General features: G+C 39.6%; 1 protein-coding gene across 1 annotated transcript in view; it reads right to left on the bottom strand.

The window, feature by feature from the left end:
* The window catches only part of LOC113171849 (potassium voltage-gated channel subfamily H member 6-like), a 35,346-nt gene extending 20,312 nt beyond the window's left edge, over positions 1–15,034 (bottom strand). The window contains exons 1-5 of the mRNA XM_026374593.1: positions 14,959–15,034; positions 13,346–13,576; positions 2,343–2,507; positions 1,384–1,573; positions 587–765 (exon numbers count right to left, since the gene is read on the bottom strand). Of these exons, the coding sequence (XP_026230378.1) occupies positions 587–765; positions 1,384–1,573; positions 2,343–2,507; positions 13,346–13,576; positions 14,959–15,034 (841 nt within the window). The remainder of the gene's footprint in view (positions 1–586; positions 766–1,383; positions 1,574–2,342; positions 2,508–13,345; positions 13,577–14,958) is intronic.
* Positions 15,035–15,555: the final 521 nt, after the last annotated feature.

The following is a 15,555-nucleotide window of genomic DNA, read 5'->3' as shown; positions in this document are numbered from 1 at the left end:
TAAGTTATTTTTAATTATGCAGAGTAGTTTTATGAGGGCAGATTGAGTTTTAAGTGTAACTGACAAAGAAAGTTAAAGTTTTTGGGCAATTTGGATCCCTAAGATTCATACAATTTCACGAATAACGTCCGGGATAAGTGAAAGAAGATGGATGGGTGAATGGACCACTTGGAATGCAAATCACTGCATGAGAAGAGAAATGAACTTCAGTGCCTTTACTAACTTCTTATATTAATTAAATGTTAATTAATTAGTTAATTAACCTTATTGAAAGACAAATACAGACTACCACCACATGTTGATGTAGAGAGTTATTTCCTAGTGCCAGTTTGTTGACCCATACAAACTTGATGTAAGTCTACAACAGTCGGTCTAATAACCTGAAAGGTCCAGACAGGCTGCTATAAAGTATGTCATTTTATTCAGTGTCTTCCCATCTTCTCAAGAGGTTGTCCCACCTCTGCAGAGAACTTCTTAAGCTCTGTTAGTATAACCATTGGGTTCTTGATCACCTCCCCATTTTGGGATTGAGGTTGGAAATAACAAGAAAGTGACTGAACTGCATTAAATGTATTGTTATTCTCACCAGTACAGCTATGTCTCAGCTGTAGCCTCTTTTCCCAGTAACTCTGCCCACTCTTGATGTCATCCACTGAGGAGGAATGTTTTAAACTCACACAGCTGCCATCGAAACTGCTGGAAGGTGGGTTGATGCAGAAAGGACTGTCATCCTCACCATCTTGGCAGCTCCCTTGCTCCTCCCTCCTAGACAAAATATACATTTTACAGATGGATGTCAGACATCTGTACATTACTCTCCTACATTGATAAAAAGTCTGTTCTCAGTATATAGTATGCAGTAGGATGCCTGAAGACATTTGAGTAAATATAGTTAAGTCAATCTTACTTGGTCACCAGAGGTAGAGTTCAAACCTCTCAGTGCAATGTGTTTTGTGTCTTATTTTATGTGGGCTGAACATGGAGGAAAGTGGATCTATTTCACAACAAGGAAGTCAGCTGCAGTTATTCTCATTCAGTTCACTCATAAGTGTCTCAGTTTCAGAACCGTTACGCCCCTATCACAATAACATTATTTACATTTTTTTTAAAAAGATGATTAGTTTGAATTGCCTTGAAGTATGTGAAGAGGCAAGGGGCAGAGCCACTGTTGGGGGTGCTGAGGATGGAGCTGTAGGCAGACCTGTGTGAAGACCCCCTCCTCTTCTTCCTCCTCCTACTGCACCTGTTCTTCTCTCCCACAGAGACCCCTCTCTTCTCTGCTTGTCTCCCTCACTCCTTCGCCTGGGTGCCACCAAGCCGTCCCACTCTCCTCCTCTTTCTCCTTCCCCCCTTTGTTTTTCCTCATCCTCATCTTCATCCCACAGCAGTAGTCCAGCTCCTGCCTCCGCCAGCTGTTTTCTCTCAGGGAGGGACAGCAGTTTGTCCAGGGCCACAGACTCATGTCCAAGGGGAAGGAGTTCAGCATGAGGGGTACCCAACTCTGTGTCCTGTGACAGCACATCTGAACTGGTGCTGAGGGAGCGGAGGAGGGGGCGCAGGCGCTGCCGCCAAGCTGGATGGACAACAGGAAGAAGACTGATGAGTCAGTTACTCTTTAATCTAATTAACAAATAAAAGGTAGAACAGAAAGGTAGATAGTATTAGTAGAAAGGCACAATGTACTGTAAACTTGAGAGAAGGGAGTGGGGTATGACATTCAGCAAAGGGCCCGAACCCTATAATGTGAGCTGGAACCATTCAACTACCAAGGCACTCCAGCTTGTTTGAATTTCAGGCACACTTACAAAGGTCTATCCTCTTAAAGCAGAAATACTGATAATTAATAGAGATTGCATTATGGTATGACACTGAAGGGGTGCAAGTCTAGATGCAAATTGTTTGAAGAAAATTGTCTTGCATTGGGAGAACTTTATATAAGAGTATGGTAGAAAGTATTGACGCTTCATTGTCAATTAGACTTTGAAGTATTTTATATACTGTTGAATGGTTTGCAAATGTCACACTAGGACATTGTGAGTCCTAAACTAAAAAGCAGCAGCTGAAGCTACCGAATAAGTGTAGGAGAGTAAAAGTATGATGCTTCTCTGAAATGTAGTGAAAACAAAGTATGAAGTAGCAGAAATGGCAATATTCAAGTATAATTCCTTCAAAATTGTATCGTAATCTTATGTACAGTACTTAAGTAAATATACATATATTAATCGTGAGTTTCAATTATAATAAAGGTTTTGCTATTAGAGCAATCTAATTCACCTGTATGTTGTGTGAATTCATCATTAACACAGCATGTGTGAATTATTTTAGGACAGTGTTAAACATACCCATGGTCAGCCAGGGTATACGCAGCACTCTGTTGAGCTCTCTGGCCGGAGAGCTGTTGACTGGTCTGGGGTCAGTGGGCAGCTCAAAGTTGAGAATAAACATGATAACCAGGCCATCTTCATTCTTTACTGGAACCACATCTATTACACAGTGGAAACACACGCCTGCAGCAACACAGAGAGACAGATGAGAGAAGAACATAGTTTTGTATGTGTTGCATAAAAGTAAATCAGTAGATTCATGTAGTTCACAGTATTTCCTCTAGATGGGGACACCAGGCAGAAAATTATTACTAAGCTGATACTGAGCTGCTCATGACCCAACGCCAACATGTGCACTGATGAACAACTATTAAATAAATTGTGTAAAATGTTTCTAAATTTAAATTTAGAAAAAATTTGAATACTTGAATTTTTTTTTATTTTTTTAATTCTTTAAGATAAATTTTCAACCTTATTGAATCTTAGTAAGGATTTAGTATTATACTTGTTGTTACGTGTTTCCAATAAAATATGGTACTGAAGGAAAATGACATTACGTTGGTACATTTGCTTATTTTCCCGGAGAATCTTCTTTTCACATTAATTAGCTAACATTTTTCTTACTGATGTGTCACGATACGTTCAAAACATGTTGTATTGTTAATATCATTACTTTTTAAACTATTTTAAACTTATTGGTGCAATTTTACTTCAATTGTGGAACAATAACTACCTTCCAAATAAAAACGTACTTCGTACTATTTATTAAATAAAATGTATCATATTGTTCCACTACCAACACAGCTGTCACACTGTTGGCAACATAGTAGTTTCGCTGCAATGCCCAAGGGAGTATGAATCTAATAAGACCTCTTCATTTTTCTGAGGTTCTGAGAAATGTGTGCAGTTTTTTCAATGTTTCAGTTCACTTCTATGCAGCTGTTTAGACTGTGATGTTGTTTTTGTGAATTGAACTGAATAATTGGTGGTGAAATAGTAGTTATTAGCTTCAGCAACATATATCAGTCAGCCACAACAAAAAATGCATCGTGTTCTTTTAATTTGTGGTACACTTCATCAGTTCTGACTGGCTGGAAAAGCAGGCTTATAAACCCTATGGGTCACTGAGTCGTTAGCACTTGATGTTATCCTGTACTGCTCAAAAAATTAAAGGTAGACTTTTTAATAGTAGTTTAGCATCAGGTCAGGTCAACTTCTGGGCTATTAAACTGATCAGTTAAGTAGAAGAGAGGGTTGTTAATCAGTTTCAGCTGTTTTGGTGTTTTAACAACAGGTAAACTAGAGGGGCAACAATGAAACAAGCCCCCAAAACAGGAAAAGTTTTACAGTTTTTAATTTGGCTAGAGTCAGTGTCACTACTGGTATCATGAGGTGATCCCTGGACCCTACAAAGGTTGAACAGCCAGTCCAACTGATCCAGGATGTCACATCAGTACCATGCTATTTTCAGAAGGTTTGCTGTGTCCTCCAGAACAGTCTCAAGAACACTGTAAACACTTGGCACTTGGACAGGGCTTTAGAAGGTCCTTAACCCACCAAGAGGACCAGTATCTGCTCCTTTGTGCAGGGAGGAACAAGATAAGCACTGTCAAAGCAAAATGACCTCCAGCAGGCCACTGGTGTGAATGTCTCTAACCAAACAAAACAAAATCCTTGGACCCACTTGTCAGACCCTACACTGGTGCAGTGGGTCTTGTGTTGCTCCTGGTGACAACATTGCCCAGCCTCATGTGGTGAGACTATGCCGGCGGGTTCGTGGAGGATGAAGGAATCGATAGCATTGACTGACCATTTGACCAATAAATCCAATAGAACACCTCTGGAACATGTTTTATGTTTTGGTCCATCCAATGCTGCCAGATTGCACCTCAGGCTGTCCAGGAGCTCATTGATGCCTTGGACCAGATCTGGGAGGAGATACCCCTGGGCATCATCTGTCGTATTAGGAGCATGCCCCAATGTTGTCAGGCATGCATACAAGCACATGGGGGGCAAACAAAGTACTGAGTACCATTTTAAGTTGATGGAATGAAATTTCAGTAAAATGGACTGACCTGCTGCATAAATTTTCCACTTTGATTTTTGATTTTCAGGGTGTCTTTGAATTCATCCCTCTGTAGGCGTATACTTTTAATTTCCAGTAAATGATGTGGTATCCTTTCATTTCTTACACATCACCGGGTCCAAATCAGTATAAATATCCAGCATGATTCTTTTTACCATTATAATCTGATTTGTTTTCAAAGTGTAGATAGACAGAATGCAGTGCAGCTGTGTGTGTGTGGTCAGTAGAATGGATTAATGTAGCTACACGCTAACTCATTCTACCTTAACAATTATATCCCAATGACATGATCACACCATCTGTTATAGAGCACACACACACACACACACACACACAATTACAAAATAGCTAGGCATGTTTCCAATGTGATAATCCTCAAACTGTGATCTAATATTGAGGCTAAATCATAAGGTGTACTGACCTTTCTGAATACTAAAATTACTTCAATCCCGAAAGAGTACATTTTTGAACTTTACTAATAAATACAGACTTTGCCTCCATTTTGGATTAATGGCTGATTATGTGGAAGAACTCAGTAATGTTCCCTGGATTTAATGCCAGCATGGGGAGAAGAGACACATGTGCATTAATCCCACAGGAAGATGGTTATGATTTTCATCAAAAACATGAAACAATAATAAACACTATCTCATGAAAAGACAAAACCTCTGTTCTGCTGCATTAACTTTGGTTAAATTGCAAGTATGACTATGTCATATGGAGCGGGATTCTGAATCTGTAGACTCTTAATCCAACAATCCACAAACTTGCCATGTTCCTGTAGAACTGGCTTGTACAGTTCAGAATTCACAGTTCCATTGACAGTCTTTCATGGTCTAAAGGCAGCAAAGCAGGCCCAGGTCATGATACTGCCACAACTATAGGCAGCATAACACAACGGAGGCGTCATCAGGTTCTTGCATGTTGCATCTTGCAACATAATTGTACTTTGGTCTCATTCGTTCACAGAACATTATCCCAGGAGCCTTCCAGCTGAACATGAACTTAAGTAAAGATGGCCTAGATTGATAGACAGTATGGTTCTTTTTGATGAGAATATGGATAGTGAAGTTGTAGTGGAGTTCAAGTCTCGTGGCCCACCTTCAGTAGGGGTCTTTAGGCAAGACCTTCTCATGCTTACCCTGCCTTGTACCCTGTAAGTTGCTTTGGATAAAAGTGTCTACCAAATGCAAATCTAGCCCTAGGGCAGAGATAGTCGACTGGTGTAGGACACATTTTCTTAGCCATTCCAGCCTTTTGAGTCCCAACAACTCTTTTTCTAAAGTCTTCAGAAATCTTCTTGCGCACTAAAGCCCTTTAAAGCACCTGGTCTAAATCACATGGTTAAAGGCTTGGTTAAGGTTAGGGAATATACTATACTCCAGGGGCACCAGGAGACTGCAGACTGCAGTGTGGCTTGAAGGAAACTAACAATTACTGTTGGTAGCAAACAGGTAACAGTGCTGTCCCAGAAACATTTATTCCTCAATAATAATGTGGCCCCTGGCTTCCTCATTTGCCCCCAAATGAACATGAGTCATATTTAATATGGCTCCTAGTCACTTGAACATATACAATTGTTGTTTCAGGGCATTTGTTGAGTGATGAGTGATGCTGTCATCTTACTTGAGAGGACACTCTACCAAGTCTTATGCTTGATCTGTCTATTCAGGACTAGTTTTCTAATTTAACCATTCTGTGTTTAGGGTCATTGTCTTGCTGCATTATCCACTGTTGAGCTGGATGGATATCTTGACATTTTCCTGTAGAATTTGCCTATGCAGCACAGAATTCACAGCTCAATCAACAATGACAAGCAGTCCTGAATGGTCCAGAAGCAGCAAAGCTGACCCAAACCATGATACTACTCTATAATCATGTTCCCTTGGCTTCATAATGACTATGGCTGTCAGGAAAACATAGTTCTTTTTAGGTGCTAGAACAAATGATCATAAATAAATTTTTCAATAAAAATTGTGCATAAATTAAAATATAAGTGTGAAGTTTGTTTGGTTTTTTTTTTCTCAATGTGTCATTTTTTGTTCAAGCACCTAGCCACACAACACATATCTAGATAGCTACTAAAATAGCTCAGGCTTTTATGTTTTTTAAATGTCTAGTTATGCACTACTACAGTATATTTTAACTCTCAGCAGGTCCTTCATGATTTCTGGGGATGTATGTGTGTTTGTGTGTGTGTGTGTGTGTGTGTGTGTGTGTGTGTGTGTTTTGAGATCAGTGAAGGTCAGTGCCGTCTTTAGGGACAATAGGATAAATAGGATCAGGGTTTTCATTAGAGCATAAGTACCATATCAGCCAAAAGAAATGATAACCTAGCAGATTAGAGATTATTGGAAAGAGCCAAAAAGATTATCCAGCCTGCTCTCACGCTCTCAGACACATATTCTGTTTCTCACTTTGTCTTGCCCCATGCTCTTCTAGCATTTTTTACAATACTTTTTAAAAAATTCTCAGTGATGAACTGTCTTGTTTGCACACATTCTAACTTAAAGATGCTGCTACTGTTCACAACTATGGATTAAAATAACAGGGTATTTTAGGTCATGTCTGAAAATTCTATAACTACTGCATCAATTCCACTATTCTAAATAGTGAAAAGAAAAGGGAAGAGCATTATTTGCAATTTCCTGTTTTTTAAACTAGTGAAACAACCTTTAAAACCAATAACCTAAATCAAGTGTCTCCTGTAGCAGCATAAAACCTGCGCAATGTTCAGGAAGAACTTTGGACCATTCTTCCTCACAGAACTGCTTCATCTTAGACAGCTTTTTAGGAACTTGTATGAATGTCTCTCGTCATGTCATTCCATAGCATCTCTGTTGGGTCAAGGGCTGGGCTGTGAGTGGGCCACTCCAAAATGTGGATTTGATGTCTGTGAAGACATTCTATGGTAAATTTACTTCACTGTTTAGTTTCAGTAGCCTTCTCAGAGGCTTAGGTTTTGCACAGCCACCTGCTGTAGCCTGTAAGACATCTTGATAAACTTAATAAACTCAATAATGGCAAGTAGTCCATGTCCAGAAGCAAAGACACCCCAAACCATAACCACTGTATTTATATTGCTTGTTGTGTTTTGTCTGTTTGGAAATACTGTACTGTGCTTGTTGATATCTCAGATCACATTTCATGCACAGTTTTTGCAGACAACCAGGGAATTGCATAGCGTGGATAATGCCATAGTGAATTTACAAACAGTATGTTTACAGATGCAACCAATAAAATCTAAAAAAATTTAAAATAAATTAAAATGAATTAAATGATGTGCTTTCTTTGTCTGAGAAATAATGTTACACACTGTCGATTTTTCACAATATAAATACATAATGCAGGGCCTAATTAATGTTCAGATCTTTGTAAAACTGCTTATTGAAATGAAAACATGCAGAGCTACCTCACATTCACTTGTTGTGCAATAGTTATTGTTAGTGCCACCATACAACACATTATTAGGGGCAAATATAAAACTCCAAGGCATGCTAAGCTCTAGACACCTGCAGACTGACAGCTGGTCCAGCTGTGCTACTCTGGACTCAATTATATGACCACCTGCGCAGCAATAACTTGTATGAAGATTTCCAGTCAGGATTTAGAGTACATCATAGCACAGAAACAGCACTGGTAAAGGTCACTAATGAACTTCTATTAGCATCAGACAATGGACTACTCTCTATACTTGTCTTGTTAGATCTTAGTGCTGCATTCGACACTATAGATCACAACATTTTATTACACAGACTGGAACATGTCATTGGGATCAAAGGAACAGCACTAGAGTGGATTTAAATCGTATCTATCGGATAGATTTCAGTTTGTACACGTTAATGATGAGTCTTCCATGCACAGCAAAGTCAGCTATGGAGTTCCACAGGGATCTGTGCTTGGACCGATTCTTTTCACGTTATATATGTCCCCTTTAGGCGATATTATTAGGAAACACTCTATAAATTTCCATGGGTTATGCAGATGATACCCAGCTATACTGATCTATGAAACCAGGAGAAACTAATCAATTAGTCAAACTTCAAGCTGCTTAAAAGACATAAAGACCTGGATGTCCTCCAATTTCCTTCTCCTAATTCCGGACAAGACAGAGGTTATACTGTTTGGTCCTAAAAATCTCAGAGACACTATGTCTAATCACATTCTCACCATTGATGACTTAGTATTGGCCTCAAGTAATACTGTAAGAAACCTCAGAGTTATCTTTAATCAGGATATCTCCTTCACTTCATACATCAAAGAAATCTCTAGAACTGCCTTTTTTCACCTGAGAAACATTAAAATTAAAATTAGGAGCATTCTGTCCCAAAGTGATGCTGAAAAACTAGTCCATGCATTTGTTACTTCCAGACTGGACTATTGTAATTCATTATTAATAGTTTGTCCCAATAACTCATTAAAGAGCCTCCAGTTAATCCAAAAAGCTGCAGCCAGAGTTCTGACTGGAATTAGTAAGAGAGATCATATTTCTCCTACGTTAGCTTCTCTCCATTGGCTCCCTGTAAAATCCAGAATTGAATTTAAAATTCTTCTCCTCACTTATAAATCTCTTAATAATCAGGCTCCATCTTATCTTAAAGAACTCATAGTTCCATATCTTCCAAGCAGAACCCTCCGTTCTCAGACTGCAGGTTTACTTGTGGTTCCTAGAGTTTCCAAATGTAGAATGGGAGGCAGAGCCTTTAGCTATCAAGCTCCTCTCCTGTGGAACCAGCTCCCAGTTCAGGTTCTGGAGGCAGACACCCTCTCCACATTTAAGACTAGACTTAAAACTTTCCTTTTTTATAAATCTTATAGTTAGAGATGGATCAGGTGACTCTGGACCATCTTTTAGTTATGGTGATATAGGTTAGTCTGCTGAGCTCCTCTCCTCTCTCCTTTCTCCTGTATCAATGTAAATGCCACCATTGCATGTTATTAACTTTGTGTCTTCTCTCTCCTGTGGTTGTGTTGCCTCCTCTCTGTACTTTTCTGCAGGTATCCCAGTCCTCAGAGCTGTAGATTTCTAGTTTCCAGAGTCCAGTTACTGGTCCTACCGACTTGCCCAATGTTCTTGCTGCTTGTTATTGTTTTTTGTTGCCTGCTGTTCTTTTCTCTCTCCTCTTTCCACTCACCCCAACTCGTCGAGGCAGATGGACGATGATTTCCTCTCCACTGTCAGCTAGTGCTGCTCAAATGGGATTGCCTGGTTTTCTATATAATTTTTTAATATAATTATTCTCTGTGAGGTCTTAAACCTTAAACACTGTAAAGTGTCTCAAGATGACTTCTGTTGTGATTTAGCGCTATACAAATAGAATTGAATTGAATTGAAAAATTTTAAATTTAAACAGCAACTTTGCTAATGTGTTGACTCCTCTCTCCTCACGTCTTAGTTGGGAGGAACTTAGGATAAGACATTTTACAAAATTAAGAAGCACTGCTAGACCTACTCAGTGATGTTGAGATCAGGCCACCATCTGATAGGACTCCTTTTTTTTCTTATCACTGTATAAAGTGTGCCTAAATGTGTCCAACTGTGCTGGGGTCAGCATGAGGTCAGCATCAGCATGAGCACTATAAACTGAAGCTAAACACGCTGTCAATCATGGCATGACTTTAAATTGTCAACCACCTAGTGGTAATAACATTAGTATGCGTTAATGAGGAGCAACACATAAAACATGACCAAACCTACAAAACAGGATTGTATACATCTGAAATTTCAGAGATGCAGGAGTGTAACTGCTTCATTCTTTTCGAAAATGAAAGTGACTTTTGTGAAGGATAGACCACAGGGTGGTTAGAACCACCTCTGTAAATAATACACTCCAAAGTACGACTCCATAACCCAAAATAAACTCATTAATAAACCTATAGTAGAATTATCACTTTCCTGTGGCCTAGTCAGAGCCCAGACCTCAACCCAATAGAGATGCTGTAGAATGACCTCAAGAGAGGCGTTCACACCAGAAATACTCCTAAGAAATACGTCTGAGCTGAACACATTCTGTGAACACTATTCAAAATCCCTCCTGAATGCTGTGCTGGTCTAATCACAGCCACAGAAAGCACCTGCTTGAGGTTACAGCTATATCAAGTATCAAGCCTTAATTGCTCATCTTCAGCAGTTTAGGTGGAGAAACAGATCATCCTATCCTTCCATGGTGACCCCACTCTTATTCATTTAGTGGGATGAAGCTGTGAAGGTCCCTTTTAATCTCTACATAATCACCATGTATTCATTCTGTGTTCTGTGTCTAATGTGTGTCTTGTTTAAAGCCTGTTACTGTCTTCACACAGTAAACAGTTTCTAGTATGTGTGTCTGCGTAAAGGGAGGTGAAAGTCAAAATGGTAAAGTAAACCAAGGAGACATATTATTCAACTATTATAATACAGGCCCGGGAGGTTTTAGTGTTTGTATGTGTACATCTGTGAAAAGAATGAAAACCTACACATCCAATTAGGTCCAATCTGATGTTTTCAGGCTCCTATGTGCTGGCATGTCAGCAGCCTGTGGGTCCATCTTACCACAATACTGGCCAAATATCTGCATTGTAATAAAACCCCTTTAGATATGGCGTCTATATCAAATAATTAACTTTGTCTTCTCTCTCCTGTAGTTGTGTTTCCCCCTCTCTGTCTCTCCCTCTCTCTGTTCTCCTCTGCAGGTATCTTCTACCCCAGGGCTGTATATCTCTAGAGTCCAGTTACTGGTCCTCCCAACCTGCCAACCTTGCTGCTTGTTGTTGTCTTATTGCCTGCTGTTCTTTTCTCTCTCTTCTTTCCTCTTACCCCAACCGGTCGAGGCAGATGGCCGCCCACCATGAGCCTGGTTCTGCTGCAGGTTTCTTCCTCTAAAGGGAGTTTTTCCTCTCCACTGTCACCAAGTGCTTGCTCAAGTAGGATTGTTGGCTGACTCAAGCACCTTAAGATGACTTTTATTGCATTCTGTATAAATAAACTGAATTGAATATTAAGTCAAACATCAGAGATGTTCGGATAAAAAGACATTCACATGGTCACACTGAGTTAGGGACCATCTGTAAATTACTGACTGATTTTTTAATACTTGTGAGGATTAATATTAAAAACATGTTGCAAACACATTGTTTGGCTTTGTGTTGTTGTGAGGCTCTCTATTTGTTAATCTTTGCATTTTCTAGATTAGGGTTGGAATTGTCTTTCATAATTTCCAAAACATGATTTAGTATTTAGTTGTTCATGGAAACTAAACTGGAAATGTAGCAGTGAAAAACTAACATCAATATCCATCTGAAATTCCCTAAGATTCAGAAGGATTTACTATTGATCACAGAGCAAATGTTCCACACTGAGTCTTGTCCAGCTTTTTTGGGTGTTATGAAGAAATATGTTTGCATTAGAACTACTGAGTCTGTGAAGTTTGATAGTTTGAAGTGTGATTCGTTTGTTATGAGAAAGTCCTGCTAACAACTAAATATCAGCTAACTAACAGAATGAGGAACAGGTCCAGTAAGATAATGATTTAGGAGAGTTACAGATTTACTATACATGACTAATGGTAAATGAGTATTTTCTCCATTTCCTGTGATTTTGTAATTCTAGCAGAAATATTAGGTTTTAAGTTGAATTCCTTACATGTAATGTAACCTATTCTATATACCCTTTTTGAATGCTCGTTCGTTATATTAGATAACATTCATCTGTTTTTCATAAGACACTGATGAGAATTGATTGAATACAAACATGTACTTTTGTTACAGAGTGAGTTTAACAAAAGATTGCTCATCTCTTTAAACTGAATGTTAGTACTTTGCATACATGTCATAGTATATTGTTATATTAAACATTAGAACGTTATTATAAGCATTGCTCCCTTAAATCCTTTACAGGAGTAAATACTAGGTCATTCTGCCTCAGAGAAATCAGTTTGCCATGACAGTTGTGTTTATGATGACTGTACAGTATGTAAACTTCCATGTGCAGCTGTATGTAGCTTATTATGTGTAGGCTGATGGGTTTGGGGGTCTGAATCGACACACTGGCCCAGTAAGGTAGGAACTACGGTATCTGTCCTTGAGATCCAAAATCTCTGTGTCTGACACTGCAACAGCACACAGGTAAGAGAAAATCAGCATCCTCAAAGCTTATGCATAACCAGTATGCTAATAAAAACCTTTTGTACTTTGAGTATTGTAATAGGAAACATAAAAATGCAGCAGAGACTAAGACAGTGAAGAAACGGATGTAGAAATTGTGACTTGAAACACTGCGTCAGCTGAATCAGTAATCATTCTGCACCGTGTTATCTTCACTCTGTTCAAGCCATTTACCCTGTGGCCTCCTAGTCCTCAGGCAAAAGCAATAAGTCTGAGAAGTGCTGAAATATAATAAAAAACACAATACCAAAGGTGACAGATTAAATATTAATAGACAATATTCTTCTGTAAAAGAGACACTGAGGGAAATGAGAAGATACTGTAAACCTCAAACAAGCAGAATTCGTACAAGTGTACGTATTTCTTTCTCACTTAATGTACTGCAAAAATAGAAATAAAAAAGAACAATTACCAATCTCTTGTGAATATGACAAGGCCCAAATTGTTGGCTTCAACAGGTCTTTATCGTTTCCTAATAAACGCCCTTACTCTCTTGTTTCATTAATATCTTCCACTGAAGATGTGAGGAGCACGGCTGCGTCTGGTTTTTCTTATAAGGTGGCCAGACGGGACGCAAGATGGACGGCACATTTGAAAGATGAGTTAAGGGGTGTTACACTGTGATGTGAGAACCTTCTGACCTATTAAACTTCATATTAATCTGTTTATTTCTGTCATATGTTGATAGTAGCCTATTTGTCCAGTGAAAGAAATACCAAATACACAACTTAAAATATAAGCAGTAAAGTTAAGTAACATCTACCCTGACTGACATAAAACAACAGAATCGTACCGTCTTTAGTGTAGAGGCAAATCTCCACCCTCCTCTCCTCTGCTCCCAGCAGAGCTTTAGCCATCTGGGCCACCGCCGGTCTCTTGGTGTGAGGTCCATACAGGAAGCTACAGGTGCAGGGCTTCTGCATCACCTCAGCTCGGGTGTAACCGCACATCCCACAGAAGGCGTCGTTACAGAAGATGATGGCACAGTTTTCCACCTGTGCGTTGGCGATGATGAACTTTCGATCTGTGGACATAAGGGAAAAAATAAAACTTCTTCAAGTAAAAGTCTCAGATGAGGACTATTCCAGAAGCTTAAATGTTTAGAACACACACAGAACTGCTGCGTCTTTCCAGATTCACACCATTTGACACTGTTCAACTTCTCTCTTACATTTCCCTGTACTGAAGAGGCAACGCACATTCATACACTCCTCTGCGATACTCTATCAGACACAGTTGTGTGTTCAAATCTAGAGGGGGAAGCCCAAAACGAAACCGATTAGACCCGTCTGTACCTGGAGGTTCAGGCCAGAGGGGTTAATACTGCAAAAGCACTGCACAAACTCACTTGTGTTGGGTTCAGATATGAAATACAACCTGCATGTCGGGTAGCGGTTCGATCGGTCACTAAACCCTCAGGTTCAGCTTGGGTTCAGATAGAAACCCTGTGTCATCGTTGGTTCTGGACCGCACTGATATAGAATTTTTAGAATCCTACTAGTTGTGACTTTAACAAATAAAACTATATTGTCCCGGTTTCTGCCTGAATGTATCTGACAGTAGACAGCTCCCTGAGTCCCTGAGTCGTCTGTTGGACAAACAGAAGATGGTTCAAGTGTTTCAACCATTTGAAGCCACGAATATTAGATTTCTGACAAGAACAAAAACAAAACTTCGTTTCTTCTAGTTAATCGTTGCTTCTTTCAATGCAAATATTCAAACTAATGATTTCTTTGTTCTTCCGATCATGGATAAATGTCTTCCATTACTTCTAAATGCTTCAAAACCCTATGTGACTCATTTCAATTCACACATGGATCATTTCAAAATGTAAGTAAAGGTTTAGTTGAACATTATTAGTGATTAAATGAATACACACATTCTGTGTGGCACGCTTTTATCTCTTTAACTGAAGCTTGACAGCACAGTCAACAACACTCATTTAGATCCAATAATAGCAAATTCAGTTTGAGCTTTGGTAAATCTGGATGAGCTGCTGGTTTCACACTGTATCAGTGAGGCCACTGTGCTGCTGGGAACAGTGGAAGCTTTACAGAGAAGTGCTTTCATTGCCCTACTTTATCGTGGAGCTCTGCAGAGACATCTTACATTTTGTCCTTTGGGGCACCTTTTGAAATGATGTCCAATCAAGTCTTGATGGAGTCCAGTTCTAGATTCTTCTCAGGAAAAAAACCAGAGAGGATGGACCTGACCACCCTTACAAGTAGCCTAAGACATGAGTCCAGTCTGTCATTATGGGTTCTTTCACCGTGGCCTGGTGTAGCTGCCCCCGTCCCTCCTGCTGGAAGCAGTATTTCCACCCTTGCACAAATCCACTTCTCATTTGGTCAAACTGAATTAACTTTCTCCGGCTGTCACTCTAGTGGACTCTGGTAGACTACTTACTTTGCCCCTCAAACTTGCGGATGATCGTGTCCAGGAACGTGTTCTGGGGCGCCACATGGCCCCGTCTCACCGGCATGGTTATGAAGCCTCCTCCCCCGAGCTGCTTCTCTCTAACCCGCGGAGCACACGGAGCTGCTGAGCTGTGTGTCTGCTCTCACTCCGTCCGCATCCTCGCCTCCCCTCATCCCCTCATCCTCCTCTCTTCATCCCGTCAGCACAGCCCCGCCCATAATCTTAATCCTCGCGTCTGATTGGTCTGATTGGCCAACAGGTGAACGGACTCATTTCTTTTTTTATTACATCATAACAAATGAAATTCAGTTGAACTTTTGATGAAGTCACCTGACCAAATGATTTGTATCTCGAGACTTTACTGGAGTAACCATTTTCTACAAAACATGATAATGAAGGAAACTTATGGTCAGTTCTTTTATTCAATATATTGTAGATTTATTCTTTTATCACTATCGTGGCCAAGTTACAAGGTCATTATATCCGAACTGAAACTTACTTTAAAACTTGCTAAGTGGTTGCGAATTAATTTATATGTGGAACAATTAGTTTGTAATTATTGGACCAGTTGCTCTTTTTGTCCAA

Source organism: Anabas testudineus, chromosome 17, assembly GCF_900324465.2.
Source record: "Anabas testudineus chromosome 17, fAnaTes1.2, whole genome shotgun sequence".
Taxonomy (NCBI): domain Eukaryota; kingdom Metazoa; phylum Chordata; class Actinopteri; order Anabantiformes; family Anabantidae; genus Anabas; species Anabas testudineus.
The sequence above is the reverse complement of the archived record's forward strand: the minus strand, read 5'-3'. Positions and strand labels throughout refer to the sequence as shown.